A 14,418-nucleotide genomic window follows, 5' to 3' on the forward strand; every position below is an offset into this window, starting at 1 on the left:
TTCATCAGGATAATTAATGACCAATCACTTCACAACGTGATCTTGCAAGAGTTACAATTACAAACACGTGACCTTATTCACACAAGACTTTACTGATACGTGACGTGAGCAATTGATCAAAAGTGCCAGGGAGTTTACAATGTATATTGTCCACCATCTCTATTATTTAGTGATTCTGCATAATGATATCTGCTCTCATGTGTGACTGAAATTTTCTTACAGGTACATGGTGTCTGCTGCCACGGCCATCAACAGACCTGGCCATAAGAAACAGGACTCGCACGGGTCAGACCTGAGTGGCCAGAGTGGGGAGTCCCAGTCCCAGCCCAGTAACAGTAAACAGTCTGAGTCAGGCAGCCAGGCAGGCACAGACAACCAGCCACCAAAAACACCCATTAGAACCGACAGCCAGAGGAGCACTGCATCAGAGGGGAAAGTCAGCATCGAGCCAAAACGCAGCTTCACGCACAGATCCAGGCTACCCTCCCTCAAGGGTAGCCGCAGTAGCCTGAAGAAGAGACTAGCAAGCCCGCGGATTGGGAAGTCACTCCGGTACCACAGACAGTTTTCACAGGAGTCCACAGCGGTCTCCATCAACGAGGAAACGTCCATATCATCGTCGGAACAGAGCGAGACCTTAGCAAAGTGCTGGCAGACGATGTACCATCTGATTGACTTGTACTCTAATGTGTCTGAAGGCCTGCAACTGTCTCATGTCAAGGACAAGACTGAAGACATAAGGTAAAGGGATAAACAATTTACAGAACTGTAAAGAGTACTTTCTTTAGTCTGAAAGCACACAGCAAGACATGCTGCAACTTTTTGTTCTTTGTTGAGTTGCAAAGTGTACTTGTCTTCTAAAACTACATGTGATCATGACAAAGATGTAATGCCAGGTGTAGCATTTTAAAGTACTACATGACAACATACCCTTGAGCTAGGCCTTACCCCTTTAGTCTTGCCGGATGAAGTATATACAAAGAAGAAACATGACAGAAAACAATATATTTCATCCATGCTTGTGGTATGGGGTGAAATATTACTAGGGAAACCAACATATGCTTCTGGCAAATATAGCATATTTCACTCCATCTATCCCATACTTGCTAATTTCAGAATCAATATTGAGGACAATCTGACCACCAGTGGCCAGCAGTCCTCAGTCCCGGAGACTCCCCGTCCAGTTCCGGGCAGTCCCACGGCTGAAGACAAGCTAAACCGTCTGCTGACCATGTCGTCCGGAGGGTCAGACCACCCCCCCATCCACCTGGTGGGCACGGTGGGGGTGACCAAGATGAGACTACTGGCAGAGTTTGCAGGGTTGAACCTGGAGGCTGAGATGAGTGGGATGCAGGCCTCTGTTGGGCACAGGGAGAAGACAAAAGGTACCAGGCAGTAGTCTTTAGAAGAAGTACATATATTGGCAATTGGTCCACTGCATCTAAAAAGAGTGTAATTTGATGGTTGATGACAAAAAAACATCAACGCAACCTTTGCCTGTTTTTTTTACCCAAGAATACATTGACTGTTTTGACTACAACATTCAATTATGTATTATGATCAGTGCATAGAACTACTTTCTTCTTGACAAGTATATCTTATCTGTTGTAGAAGGAAATGTAAGATGGAATTTACTAATTGTTTAACTTGAAGTCTTTATTTCAGTTTCAGCTGAACATGACTTAAACCACTCATGGATAGTAGCCTCAGATCTGACTCCAGGAGCATTTTATAGAATCAGTAAGACCGCAAAATCTGAACTTAAAAAGTTGAACCTAATTTTCACGTTCTAAAAAAAGGTGGAAGATTAACATGGTTTTGTTTTATCTTGAGGGTTAATCTGTGTCGGTTGAAGTCAGTATGAAACAAGTTTGAAATGTAGAATGTAGTCAGAATTTCACCGAGGAAGGTAACAGACGGTCACCGAAACGTCGGCTGAATAAAAGACTTGGTTGTGTAAAAATAGTCTCCTTACTCAGTGTCTTACCAACCTAATGAAAGTATTTACGGCAGTTTGAAATGTAATTTTCAGCTCAACAACTGAAATTTGACTTACCCAAATTTTCAACTGTCTTTGTGTCTTTGTGAAGGGATGTCAATTGAACAGTCCACCACTTCTGTAATGTCACTGACAGATGACACGGAGAGCAGTGGACCACAGATTACAGAAAGTTTGTGGTGCCACCCATCTTCCAATTCAAACTTGTTTCATAATAGTTTTGTTCTAAATTATCATAAGAACAATAACCCTGTCTGTGGCTATATTGTGGGACTTGAGTTCAAAGGTTTTGGATAATGTTTGAGTTCTTAAGCAACTGATCCAATCATGTCTTGAGCCTAACACTGTGTCTTGGTGTATTTCACTTACATGTATCTTCGGTCTGTACTAACTAACTGATGGATTGAGAGGCAAAATGACAGTTCAAAAGGTCAGACACAGGAAATGGGGTGAACTTGACAGCATTTGAATGGAAGAACATTGAAAGTTAGAATGGCAGGTCAAAAGGTCAGACACGGCAAATGGGGTGAACTTGACAGCATTTGAATGGGAGAAGATTGAAAGTTAGAATGGCATGTCAAAAGGTCAGACACAGGAAAGGGGGTGGACTTGAAATCTCCTTTAAATAAAGTGTTCTGACTACAGGCACCCAGCGGAAACATGTTGTGGAAACCTCCATCACAGCCCACGTCCAGAAAACTGAGCTGGCCATCTTGGAAGGCCTGTATCCTGCCATGCAGTAAGTTATCTCAAAATCTAGTCAGAACATATCATAGTCAAATACTGTAATTCACTTTATGTTCATGGTAGCAAAATTTCACGGTCTGGGAAAAGTGGACATGTTCACGCAACTATATATTCACGGTGGCGACAGGTGCAGGAAAAAGAAAGTCCATGAATTATTTGTTTACTGTAAGTGTAATGATAAGTTCACGGTACAGAAGTGACAGTGAAAACAGTGAACATAACTGTTACAGTACAGTGAAAAAAATCAGGAATTACAGTATTACTTATAGTCATTAGAATGTAACTAGTAAGTTCTTACAAATATGTTTTTTATGTACCTGAGTTTATCTTTCATACAATACTTCAATGAAAGAGGATACATCATTGTTAAAGAAGCACGTTATGAAATTGTATAATGTAGTGAGTCATGTATGCAACACCTGCATTTTCTCACTTTCATCACACATAATTATTGAACATTTGTGTGTTCTCAACTTCTTCCTGACTGATTTTTGTTGCCTCTCAACAATTATGCTACAACAATGAAACACAAAGTACACAGCTAAGTATATTGAAGAGCAATGTTGCACATGTCATTGTTCTTACTATGTGAGGAAACATACCGAACATTGATTGTGAGTGAATGTTAGGCCACAGCAAGTAAATTTTATGGATGACAGACATCCTCCGCAGATTCAAAATCTAATGCAAGCAGGCAAAAAAAAAACAAGGCGGGCCGAAAAAAACAAGGTTCCTACAATTAAAAATTTTGACTCAATCATTGTTCAAATGGTTTTGATTCAGTGGGAACATCACATATCACTGCATCAAAGTAAGAAACAAAAGATTAAATCAGAGCCTTTTCTTGTCTCCTCTCTTCGTATTTATCTGCCATCAACCTCCCGGCATGGCAACAGACATTTTTGGTATGTTGACCACTGTCAGAAGGCAACAAAATTTTATGTTTTTTTTTTTTTCAAAATCAGGCAAAAATTAATGCGCGTGCTGATGTCATCCATAAAAATTACTTGATGTGGCCTTACTTGCAACAGTCCACCTGTGCTTTAAGAGGCAGTGTGATGTAGTTGCAGTAGATGTTTCAGCCATGCTAACTATGCCACAACTGTGCCTCTCTTGCATGCACTTTGCCATTCAATCGCACCCTGGAGGGGTAAGAGGTAAATGCAGAGTGCTTGTTTCATAATGAGTGTTCACATCACGTGGTGATGGTGCAACTCACACAAGGGTGAAGGAGAAAACACAGCAAAGTCTGTTACCAAGACAACCAATGCATCATTGCAATCTTGTCATAGCACGTCAGCAGAACGTACTGTGCCTGCGCAAACCCCCATTTTTTTCGGTTTTCCTTGAATTTTTGGTCAATGTTATATCAGAATTTTGCCTCTTGCAGACAAGATTTTTTCCGACATAGCATTTGGAAACTACAGACAGAGTGTTCACCTTATATTCACGAATACGACCTTATATGAGAGGTTCTGCTATAAACAATACATTACAGGTTTCGCGCAGGTGCAGTATGTTCTGTCTACGTGCTTCTTGTCACTAGTGTTTTAGTCTTAACCTTTGTCCTGCTGACATTCCTTGCACAATATTTTTCAATAATTTCATTTCTTAATTAGGTCATAGACCCCCAAATTTTTTTTGACCTGCAGTGGCATAGTTACTTCCACTCGTTGCGTTTCGCTGCAGTGTGATGCGTTGCACGAGAAATACCCCCAACTCGTACCTATACGGGGTGTTATGTAGATGGTACTTTATGTGTAGAACAACAATTGTTGTGCTCCGCAGGACAAGGGTTAAATTTTCACAAACTTTTTTTTTCCATTTTTTAAAATCAAACAATCAACACATTATAGCAGCATTCTTCTTGCAGCTAAGCATTTTGAATGTGTTACAGTACATTCTTTCTATCTTTTCTTTCTTCTGGAATGTTCCATGTCACACTTATCTGGGGTGTAAGGGGCTACATGTACGTAGTGCTTTGAGCAATTATAAGGTTGGTCTGTCCATGGTGCTGAAATGTTGGATGTGATGGAATCTTCTTTCCGTTGTGCCAATATTGTGTGTGTAAGCTTCCATAAGCACTTAGTTAATATTCTGTCCATTTTCAATATATCTAGTATTTCTTGTCATTCAATCAGAACTATAACTAGTAATTTTGCACTAGTTACATATAGATGCTAAACAAGAGGAGTGTTTCCTACCCTGTTACCCATCCTATTCTAGCTCAGGTTTGCTCCAACAATTTCCTGGCCCCCATTCTCATTTAAACACACATTGTAGGGTCCTTACTTCCTGTATTATTTCAGCAGTCAAATATCTTTCAGAAGCAGTGTAAAGCTGAACTTCTGAATCCCTTTTCAAGCCCCATTCTGAGGACTGTGCAACTTGGAGCCAATAATGAGAACTCTTGCCCATATTTTATGCAAATGCCAGTCATTTTTGTGATGGGAACCCAGCTATTTTGCATACAAGCAAATCACAGCTAGCGAACTAAAGATAGCAAACTGGACAGGCCTCGAAATTAACTTTTCTTCCTATTGTCCCAGCACTGTCCCCAAAATAATTTCAATTGTCCCGAGGATGTTTTTGTATTCTATGACTTCAACTTGAAGTCAACTTTATTTTACTCATGTTCACTACCAGGGACTTGTGCCTTATAAACAAAAGAAGGGCTGACATTCTGATGTTGATTATTTTTCTATTGTCCAAAAAATGTCCCAAAGTGTCTTTTTAGTGGTCAGTGGCCATTGGACCACTTTAGTTTGATTTTGAGCCCTGCTGGAGCTAGAATGGGATGAATACCAGGCTAATGATGTCCAGAATCTCACTGTAATTTTGAACCCTTTGTCCCTTCCTCTAGGACTGTGGTGAGCATAAAGATTGACAGGTCCCAGTGCATGTACACCAGTTCCAACCGGAAGTCAAAGGAGCGTAACCTGGGCGTCCTGAACGTGGGGATGATTGACGTGGACATCCCGCAGCACCCTGTCGCCCTGCACGGTACCGTCACCCGCAGCTCCAAACAACTGTCATCGCAGATCTCAGAACTCACCAGGCAACCTAAAGCCAGGTAGGGCTAAGGGCAGGCTTCAAAATTAACTTTCCTGCCTATTGTCCCAGCACTGTCCCAAAAATAAATTTCAATTGTCCCAATGTGAGGATGAACTGTCCCAACCTGTTTTTTTGGGAGACTATTGTATGACTTCAACTTGAAGTCAACTTTACTTTGCTTATGTTCACTCCCAGGCACTCTATAATTGCAGAGTAGACAAGAAATTCAGGAACCGGCTACTTTACACCGATTGACTTGTTACACATAACCCTTGAACATCTACATATGTACTTGTAACTCTAGACTTTGTTTAAAGCTATCTAATGACAATGCCCCTACTGTACTTGGAGACAGCAAGTTCCACTCTGCGATAGCTGTATCGCAGGCTTGGATGGTATCTGAAGCTGTGGCATGTGGTTTTCAACAGATAGCTTCAATCTACAAAAATATGTTTATAAAAAAAAAAATCTTGCTTGACACAACAAACGTATAGTGGCTTTTGTAAGGTCGATAACTGTACATAAATACAAAGTGGATTCAAAATAGTGATTAACTTAGTATTTTACATATGAATGGTTTATCTCTTTATTTGTGACCTCAATAAAAATTGGCCAGCCGGCTGATCTAAGTTTTTGATGACTGAAAGAAGGCTCAAACAAAAAAACTAACCTGCTGCCTTATATGTAGGTCCACAGATTCATCTAGTAACCTGGAGAGCATGAGTCAGCCCTCCCCACAACAGCTCCTGCCACCCCTGGCAGAGATTGATAACCTTCCTCCAGGAGCCAAGCAGCCAGCTAAGAAACCTTTCCTGCTCAACTTCAAGATTGTCATGGATGGGCTGGCTATAGGGGCATCTCTGCTGCCTTCACTCAAGGCTGAATACAAGGTGAGGATATTGTTGTAAAGTTGCTCAGTTGTATTTTGCATGGAAAATAGCAGGTAAACTTGACGTAGAAAATATGATAAATATTAAAAATGTGAAAATATGATAAATATGAGAATATGATAAATATGAAAATATGATAAATGTGAAAATATGAAAAATATGAAAAATTGGTTGAATTCTTGTCTGCATCTTGATGATTGCAGTGATTTCAAGAATGTTAGAAATATTAGTTGATGTTCTGTGCTTATATCAGTATTATTGTACAGTATTTCATGTTTAATGTACATGTATGATATTGTAAGAATTTGTATTTAATGTGTATGTAACATGTTTAATAATGTTCAATATTGTAATCTGTCTTGTATTCAATATTGTAATCTGTATTTTTTTTTTAATATTGTACTGTTTGTCAATGCACCTGTTTTGTTCTCCCTTCAATTTGTATATTTGTACTTGTGGTAAATCCAAATAAACAAAAACCCTGTTGTACTATATTATAGTCTTTATGTTCTGCCTCTGCCTTTCCCAGATTTCCCGTATGTTAAGTTCTGGTATGACAGGAGACCAGGCCAGGTTCACTATAGACCTCCCTATGCATACTCTGGGCTTTGCCTCCAAGGTAGGGTACTAGTGTCTTTACTTCAACATCTTTCAATAAGCATATAGTATTACATGTAATGTTAGTCTGACTTAGGCCCTTTCGTGTATAAGCATCTGCTCTTAGATTTAGTAATTCCATCAATGTTTCATTTTTCTACTCAGAGCTTTTGGCATACACATCTGGGTTTAGCAGAAAAATGTTTTTAGCCATTACTATTTGTAGAATATCAACCCTATTTTATTGTATTGTATGTGATTTTGTCTTTTGTCCAGGTTGTCCATCAGGAGTACAACCTGCCGTCTTCAGCCAGTGTGGATCTGCCTCCCATCCACGTCTCTGGGAGCTACAAGACCAAGACTATCCAGGTAAAGTACAATGTACAGTTTGTATCCCCTAAAGGTGCTTTGTGCCTTGCTAGTAACAAATGAAAGTGTTGTTGAATGCTGGATTATTTTGTTTACCAAAGGAAAACATAATAAAATTGTTGTTTATATTGTTTTTGCTACATTTCCTCTTCTTCTCCAAACAATGATGTCAATGACCTGAGACTGTCTGCTGCCATGGTAACTAGTGATGGGTTACATCATGTTGCAATTTTATAGCAGGAGGGATTTAGACTCCTGTCTGACCATGTGTTTGAGTAAGAATTAACAGAGCAGACCATATGCGAAGGTAAACATTATGCATTCGCTTTGCAAATGTTACCTTCCTAGTAAAGATATAAAATAAATCTTCCAGCCATTTTTGTAAAGTTTAACCCGTGTACTTTTTGCCATGTACATACAGCCAATGCCCAAATAAGATTTCCTTTAGAAAATTCCAAGTACTGTGTGTATTCAAAAACTGAGTAAATCAGTACTGTATATATATAGTTATTGACACACCTTTCACCAAGGCAAGAACTCAATCATCTACATTTATTTTGCATTGCATTCAAAGTTTTTTTTCTAAGAATTTCTTCAATAACGTGGAAATGTTTCACCTTGTGACTAAGTATGCACCATTTGAACCCTGTAGGTTACATGTGTACATGTACAGTGTATAAGTTATAGACACATGTTTCACCAAGGCAAGAACTCAATCATGTACATTTATTTTGCAGTCATTGCATTGAATAGTTTTTTCTAAGAATTACTTCACTAACGTGGAAATGTTTCACCTTGTGACCAAGTATGCACCATTTAAACCCTGTAGGTTACATACATTGTGTACATGTACCTGTACATGTACAGTGTATAAGTTATAGACACATGTTCAGCAAGGCAAGAACCCAACCATCTACATTTATTTTGCACAGTCATTGCATTCAAATTTTTTTTTCTAAGAATTTCTTCACTAACGTGGAAAGGTTTAGCCTTGTGACTCTGTACTATTTGAACCCTTTAGGTTCCCAACACAGTAGCCCCAGGCATGGTGTCTGTGTGCACAGGCTACCTACTGACCCAGGCTGAGGTGGGCTCCTTTGAACACATGCTGACAACAGACCTGCTCAACCATCTACTGTTTGTACAGAAGGTCTTCATGAAGGTCAGTTATCAGGGCTCAAAAATAATACTTTTATTTCAGGTACGTACAAATTGCACGTTGGCAAAAATTTTTGTTGCAATTTGAAAAATTTAAGAGCAAAAGTATGTTTAGTCTGTCTGCAACTGTTTTCCAGCTGGTTTCTCACAAACACTAAGAGTAACTGTTGGAACTTCCCAAAATCAAAAAAAATATGGCAAATTTACCAGCAGTCTGAGAGCAATAATCTTTTTTATTTTCCCAACTTCAAACCATCGGCAGCGCTTCCTAAACTACGATGGACTAACAAACTAAGTGTATAGAAAATTTATCTTTTCACACATACTGTACCATGCATGGCGTAATGACAGATTTTATCAAATCTCTGGTGTCCCTTTAAATCAAGAATGGTAGTCCTGGTGGAGAGATAGAGTGTACTGTTTAGTGATTCATCTGTTCACTAATTTCTGCTGTTCACCTATAGGAAGTGAATGACGTAGTTCAGAAGGTGTCTCGTGGAGAACGTCCCGTCGCGCCCTGGATGGATCGTATCCACTCCAGCGACTCCTACAAACCTACCCAGGTCCTCTACTCACTCAAGTTCAGACTCAAGGTGGGAATCATCATCATCATCAGAGCTTCCAGCCATAAATAATGAACTTCATATGAAGCTTTTCTTGCCATTCTTTTCCTCAGCCTGTGAATAGCAGCAAAACTGGCTTTACTCTCGGTGCCAGCCAAGTTTACGGGCCGCTAGCCATTTCTTTTGGCAGCCAGAAGCCCTTCGCCCGCAGACCTAAATTACCGCTGCGGTGGAATTGAGCCCCTGGGGAGGTTTCGGCTCTGCAACTCGTTGTAGGGCCAGCCAAACTCACCCCGGGCTAGACTCCCCCGTAGCGCTAATTTACACCAGCGGGCGAAGGGCTCTTGCGGCTCGGAAAACGAGTTCTGGTTTCCAGGGTAAACTGGCTTTTGCTGTTATCCTGCAGTTTTGTGTTATCCTGCAATTGTCTTTTTGGTGCTTGAAGATTCTATTGCTGCTCAAAAGGACTTCAGATGGCAAGGGTTGTGAACAAAAACGACACCTAACTTTATAGAAACTTGGGGCATTGGGTTAGTTGGCAGAATTTTTCCCCATTTTTTGTGCCACTTTTTAAAAGGCAACGGAATATCATTTTCTGAATGATATACTAGTAAAAATAGCATTTTTGTTGGCCCATTATGATGTGCAGAAGACAGTCATGTTGACTTTGATTTTACTTTTCCGTCTGTTCAGCATAGAGCACGATTACATTTTGTTGACTTATATCTAGTATATTGAAGTTATATATAATAATTATAATTGTAGTATTTTCTCTCAAAGCACAAATTGTTAAAAAGCTAATTAATTTTTGCTGTATACATGTACATGATTGTACAGATTATTAGGCAGTATTTGCAAACCGATATTTTCACCCTGAATTAGAATTTTTTGCACACCATAAAGTAACATAGTGCACTTTTAACCCCTCCTTGTCTCTTGCACTTTGACTGCTCTTCTTGTTGAAGGCCCGATGTGGAGTTCGTGGCAAGGCCATGGGCTCCCAACACAGACAGGTATGGGGGCATCCGTGTTCCTTTGCCTGGCCGTGTCACTGTCCGTCTTGTGGTCCATATAACAGCCAATCTTCTTACAATCCTTCTTTTCAGATTATCATGAAAGTTCATCTGTGTTGGTAGTAATCATAGTAAAATGTTGAACTTTATTCCAAGACACGATTATACACAGATCAAATTTTCAGCGACCACTGTCGCCTTCATCAGGATAATTAATGACCAATCACTTCACAATTGCTCAAGTCACGTATCAGTAAAGTCTTGTGTGAAGGCTTATGAAGGTTAGACATCCAGGTAATACGATACACCAAAAAGCAGTTACTCAAGCAACTCTTTCAAAATCATATCCAGTTGCTTGAGTAATTGCTTTTTGAAATAAGGTCACATGTTTCTAACCAACACTCTCGCGAGATCACGTTGTGAAGTGATTGGTCATTAATTCTCCTGATGAAGGCGACAGTGGTCGATGAAAATTTGATCTCTGTGTAATCCTTGTGTTGGAATAAAGTTCAACATTTTAACTGTCAGTAACAATCCTTCTTTTCAGTTTTTAGTACTAGACATTTCTGTGATGTCCTGATTCACAATTTGTTTTGAATTTTTGTCTAGAACTCTAAAAGAGCCACCCTATTTTGCTGACTGTAGTTGTATACAATGGATCCGTACAATCCCTCAACATGCCTCAAACTCTCGGTACCCTGTCCTGTAGGGGATCCAGGTGACAGCCACCACCCCAACCTCCAATGCTGTACGCCTGGAAACAGGGATTGTGGAGTTAGAGCTGTCCAACATGGTGGAAGTGGGGGAGGGCAACGGGCAGCTGAAGAAAAGTGAGCAATCCAGTTGGGCTTTTAAAAGCTGTAGTTGAAGAACAATAATTGTAGTAATCTTTGAATTTCAATTTCAGAGCCTTTTGAGACAATTCTGGTATCCTACACAATTGTATATAAAACATTTCATAATATTATATATAATGAAAAGTTGCTGCACAATTACCATAATAATCACTGCTCACAAGCAATTGAGTCTATTTGTTGCCAATGGGTAAATCTGCTAGAAACTTACCTGTCTGCTGTGGTACAATGTATTAAATCTTTCCTTCTTCCTTACAGGTGGAAGTCATCTGAAGCTATTTGGAAAGGCTCATGTGGACCTGAACTTGGCACTGGGACAGTTAGTGGGGGTAGGTCCTATCTCACCATCTTACAGTTACTGTCAATCATGTAAATTGTTAAATTTCAAAGTTTTTTTGGTAAGGCCTCAGGGGGAGCCTATGGTATGGTATTATGTGCAGTTTGCAAGAATTCTAGGAATTGTACAGGTATGGAATGTCCACAGGAATGGAATGTCAACAGGCATGTCTCACATCTCTGGAATTTTGTTTGTACATAATTGTACATTGTACTCCATCTGCCATTAGGGAAAGATCTAGACCTTTTGTCATTTTTTTTCTCTCTTGACATCTTTTAATCGTACCTCTGACTGACTGCAGAACCAGATATTTGAGGAGGCAGAGCCAGAGTTCCACCAGATGGCGTATTTTAAGACCAGGATCGGCCTGAGGAATGCCCTGCAGGATGAGATGTCCACCAGTCGCGGGATGGCCGAGGACAAGACAGCAGTCCTCATCACCCTCACCAGACCCATCTTCTACGTACAACCGGCTGCTTTTGACAAAGGTGTGTGGAAAGACTTTTTTGGCGACATCTCAGGGAGGAGCCTAATGGTACAGTATTGTGTGCAATTTGCAAGAATTCTAGGAATTGTAGAGGCATTTTGGCCACAGGCATGGAATGTCCACAGGAACATCTCCCAGCTCAGTTTGTTGACATGCCCACATTCCTGGAAACCCTTGGGAGAACCTGTCTGCCGGATGACCTACATGTACTTTGTTACTCCGGGGCTCGTTCCCTATACACTCGGGAGGTTAGGGTACCAAGGCTTCCTCAAAATTATGAAATCACGGCAGTGCCATGCAAACAATAACCCTAACAGCAACCACAGTCGCCATGGCAATGTATGTTTTCATTGCCAGTCTTGTTGTGATTGGGTGTGGTACTCTCTCCTAATTAAGGAGCTTACAATTTGAGCCTTACAATCGGCACTAATTCAGGTGACCTCAATACCACCCCAGGTGCAGCCATAAAACTGTAAGGTTTGAATCACTCCGGGAAGTATATTTGTACCCCTTCTTTTCTTGTACACCTTGAGCTTCTGATAGTGTGGTAGGTTCTTTAACGTACATGGGGCGTGGCTGTCCCCAAACACGGGGCCTCCATTTAATGTCCTATCCGACGGATGTCCCTAAGCAATGCCAGGTACTACTCATTTCCACAATAAGTTAGTGAAGTGAGGAAAGTCATGTAAAGCATGCCTTTTCCAAGGGCACAAGATGGGTGACATGGCAGGATTCGAACCCAAGACCTCTTGGTTCTGAGTCAAATATTATGCTGTTATACCACACATGATGACCCCACTTGTACCAGAGCACAGCCAAATATATGCTATCTAAAGTGTCTTCAGTCTACCTAGATGTCTAACCTTCATTGATGGTGTGTCCATGTGTTTTGTACACAGCTGTATTAGTGTGGCTGAACTACAAGAATGCGTATGAGTACTGGAATGAGCAGCGTATGGCTCTGAACCAGGAGGTTCAGGCTGCCACCAGTACACTGATAGACATGCTGCCACAGATCAGTCCCCAGGGACCCCCCACCCTCGGCACGCTCTTCCTACAGCTAACAGTCAACGACCTGGGCATCTGTTTACCTGTCAACAATGCAGGAACACAGGTGGGTGTAGTAACACTTTAGGGTACAGTCACAAGCACGTCGGCAGAACGTATACTAACTAGTATAAAATCTGTAGTTCTGATTGAATGACAAGAAAAACTAGATATATTAAAAAAAGACAGAATAATAACTATTATATACTTTTTTTTAGTAAGTGCTTATGGAAGCTTACACACACAATATTGGCACAACGGAAAGAAAATTCCATCACATCCAATATTTCAGCACCATGGACAGACCAACCCTATAATTGCTCAAAGCACTACATACATGTAGCCCCTTACACCCCAGATAAGTGTGACATGGAATATTCCAGAAGAAAGAAAAGATAGAAAGAATGTACACAAAATGCTTAGGTTGCAAGAAGAAATGTAACACAGCTATAAATTGTGTTGATTGTTTGAATAAAAAAATGAAAATTTAAGACTTTAAAACACTAGTGACAAGGAGCACGTTGGCAGAACATACTGCACCTGCGCAAAACCCATGATGTACTGTGCATAGCACTTTCAAATTGGCAGAACGTCTCATATAAGGTCGTAATCATGCATATATAATTATAAGTTTTACACTCTGTCTGTAGTTTCCAAATGTTATGTCGGAAAAGAATATTGTCTGCAACAGGCAAAATTCTCATGCAACATTGACCAAAAATCCAACAAAAAACGTTAGAAATGGGGGTATATTGCGCAAGCGCAGTACGTTCTGCCAACATGCTACAGTCACATATGTTGTAGGTTGTCCTTCATATCGTTGGGTACTGTATTGATAATAACTTGAAATATGTTATGAATCAAGGTTGTATACTGCAGAATGATGACCATTGCATGAAATGTTTATCATTTTGAATTTTCTTGCATGTATACTGATTAATATCAAAAATTTGACCCCAGAATTTTTTGGCTGAAAAGGCAAGGATAGCCAAAGTCAATTCCAATATACTGAAAGATTCCTGAATGTACATGTAGTTGCCTGGAGAAAGGACTTTAGGCCACACCAATATAATCTGTTGGTTCACAGATTTGCCTCTTTGTTTTTTTCTGATTTGCAAAAAGAAGAAAAAAAATTCTGGTTCTGAATCAACTCAAAAATGCTCATATTTTGCCCCCAACAGTTGAGGAAAGTCCTTTTCTTCCTAGTTGTTACAGTTTTTCAATCTATCAATGTAGTGGTTTGGTTAAAAGTTCAAAATTCATTGTTTAGATATTAACCCAGCCTTTTGTGATATGTCTCCTA

General features: G+C 40.1%; 1 protein-coding gene across 1 annotated transcript in view; it reads left to right on the top strand.

Annotated features, from left to right (window-relative positions):
* The window catches only part of LOC109487597 (uncharacterized protein KIAA1109-like), an 84,292-nt gene that overhangs the window by 41,249 nt on the left and 28,625 nt on the right, over window positions 1-14,418 (top strand). Inside the window, exons 42-54 of the mRNA XM_019791601.1 lie at window positions 223-741; window positions 1,117-1,385; window positions 2,645-2,738; window positions 5,610-5,819; window positions 6,489-6,690; window positions 7,220-7,309; window positions 7,564-7,656; window positions 8,678-8,818; window positions 9,279-9,407; window positions 11,100-11,220; window positions 11,503-11,573; window positions 11,883-12,069; window positions 12,968-13,182. Of these exons, the coding sequence (XP_019647160.1) occupies window positions 223-741; window positions 1,117-1,385; window positions 2,645-2,738; window positions 5,610-5,819; window positions 6,489-6,690; window positions 7,220-7,309; window positions 7,564-7,656; window positions 8,678-8,818; window positions 9,279-9,407; window positions 11,100-11,220; window positions 11,503-11,573; window positions 11,883-12,069; window positions 12,968-13,182 (2,341 nt within the window). The remainder of the gene's footprint in view (window positions 1-222; window positions 742-1,116; window positions 1,386-2,644; window positions 2,739-5,609; window positions 5,820-6,488; window positions 6,691-7,219; window positions 7,310-7,563; window positions 7,657-8,677; window positions 8,819-9,278; window positions 9,408-11,099; window positions 11,221-11,502; window positions 11,574-11,882; window positions 12,070-12,967; window positions 13,183-14,418) is intronic.

This window comes from Branchiostoma belcheri, unplaced genomic scaffold, assembly GCF_001625305.1.
Source record: "Branchiostoma belcheri isolate BF01 breed outbred unplaced genomic scaffold, Haploidv18h27 scaffold9, whole genome shotgun sequence".
Taxonomy (NCBI): domain Eukaryota; kingdom Metazoa; phylum Chordata; class Leptocardii; order Amphioxiformes; family Branchiostomatidae; genus Branchiostoma; species Branchiostoma belcheri.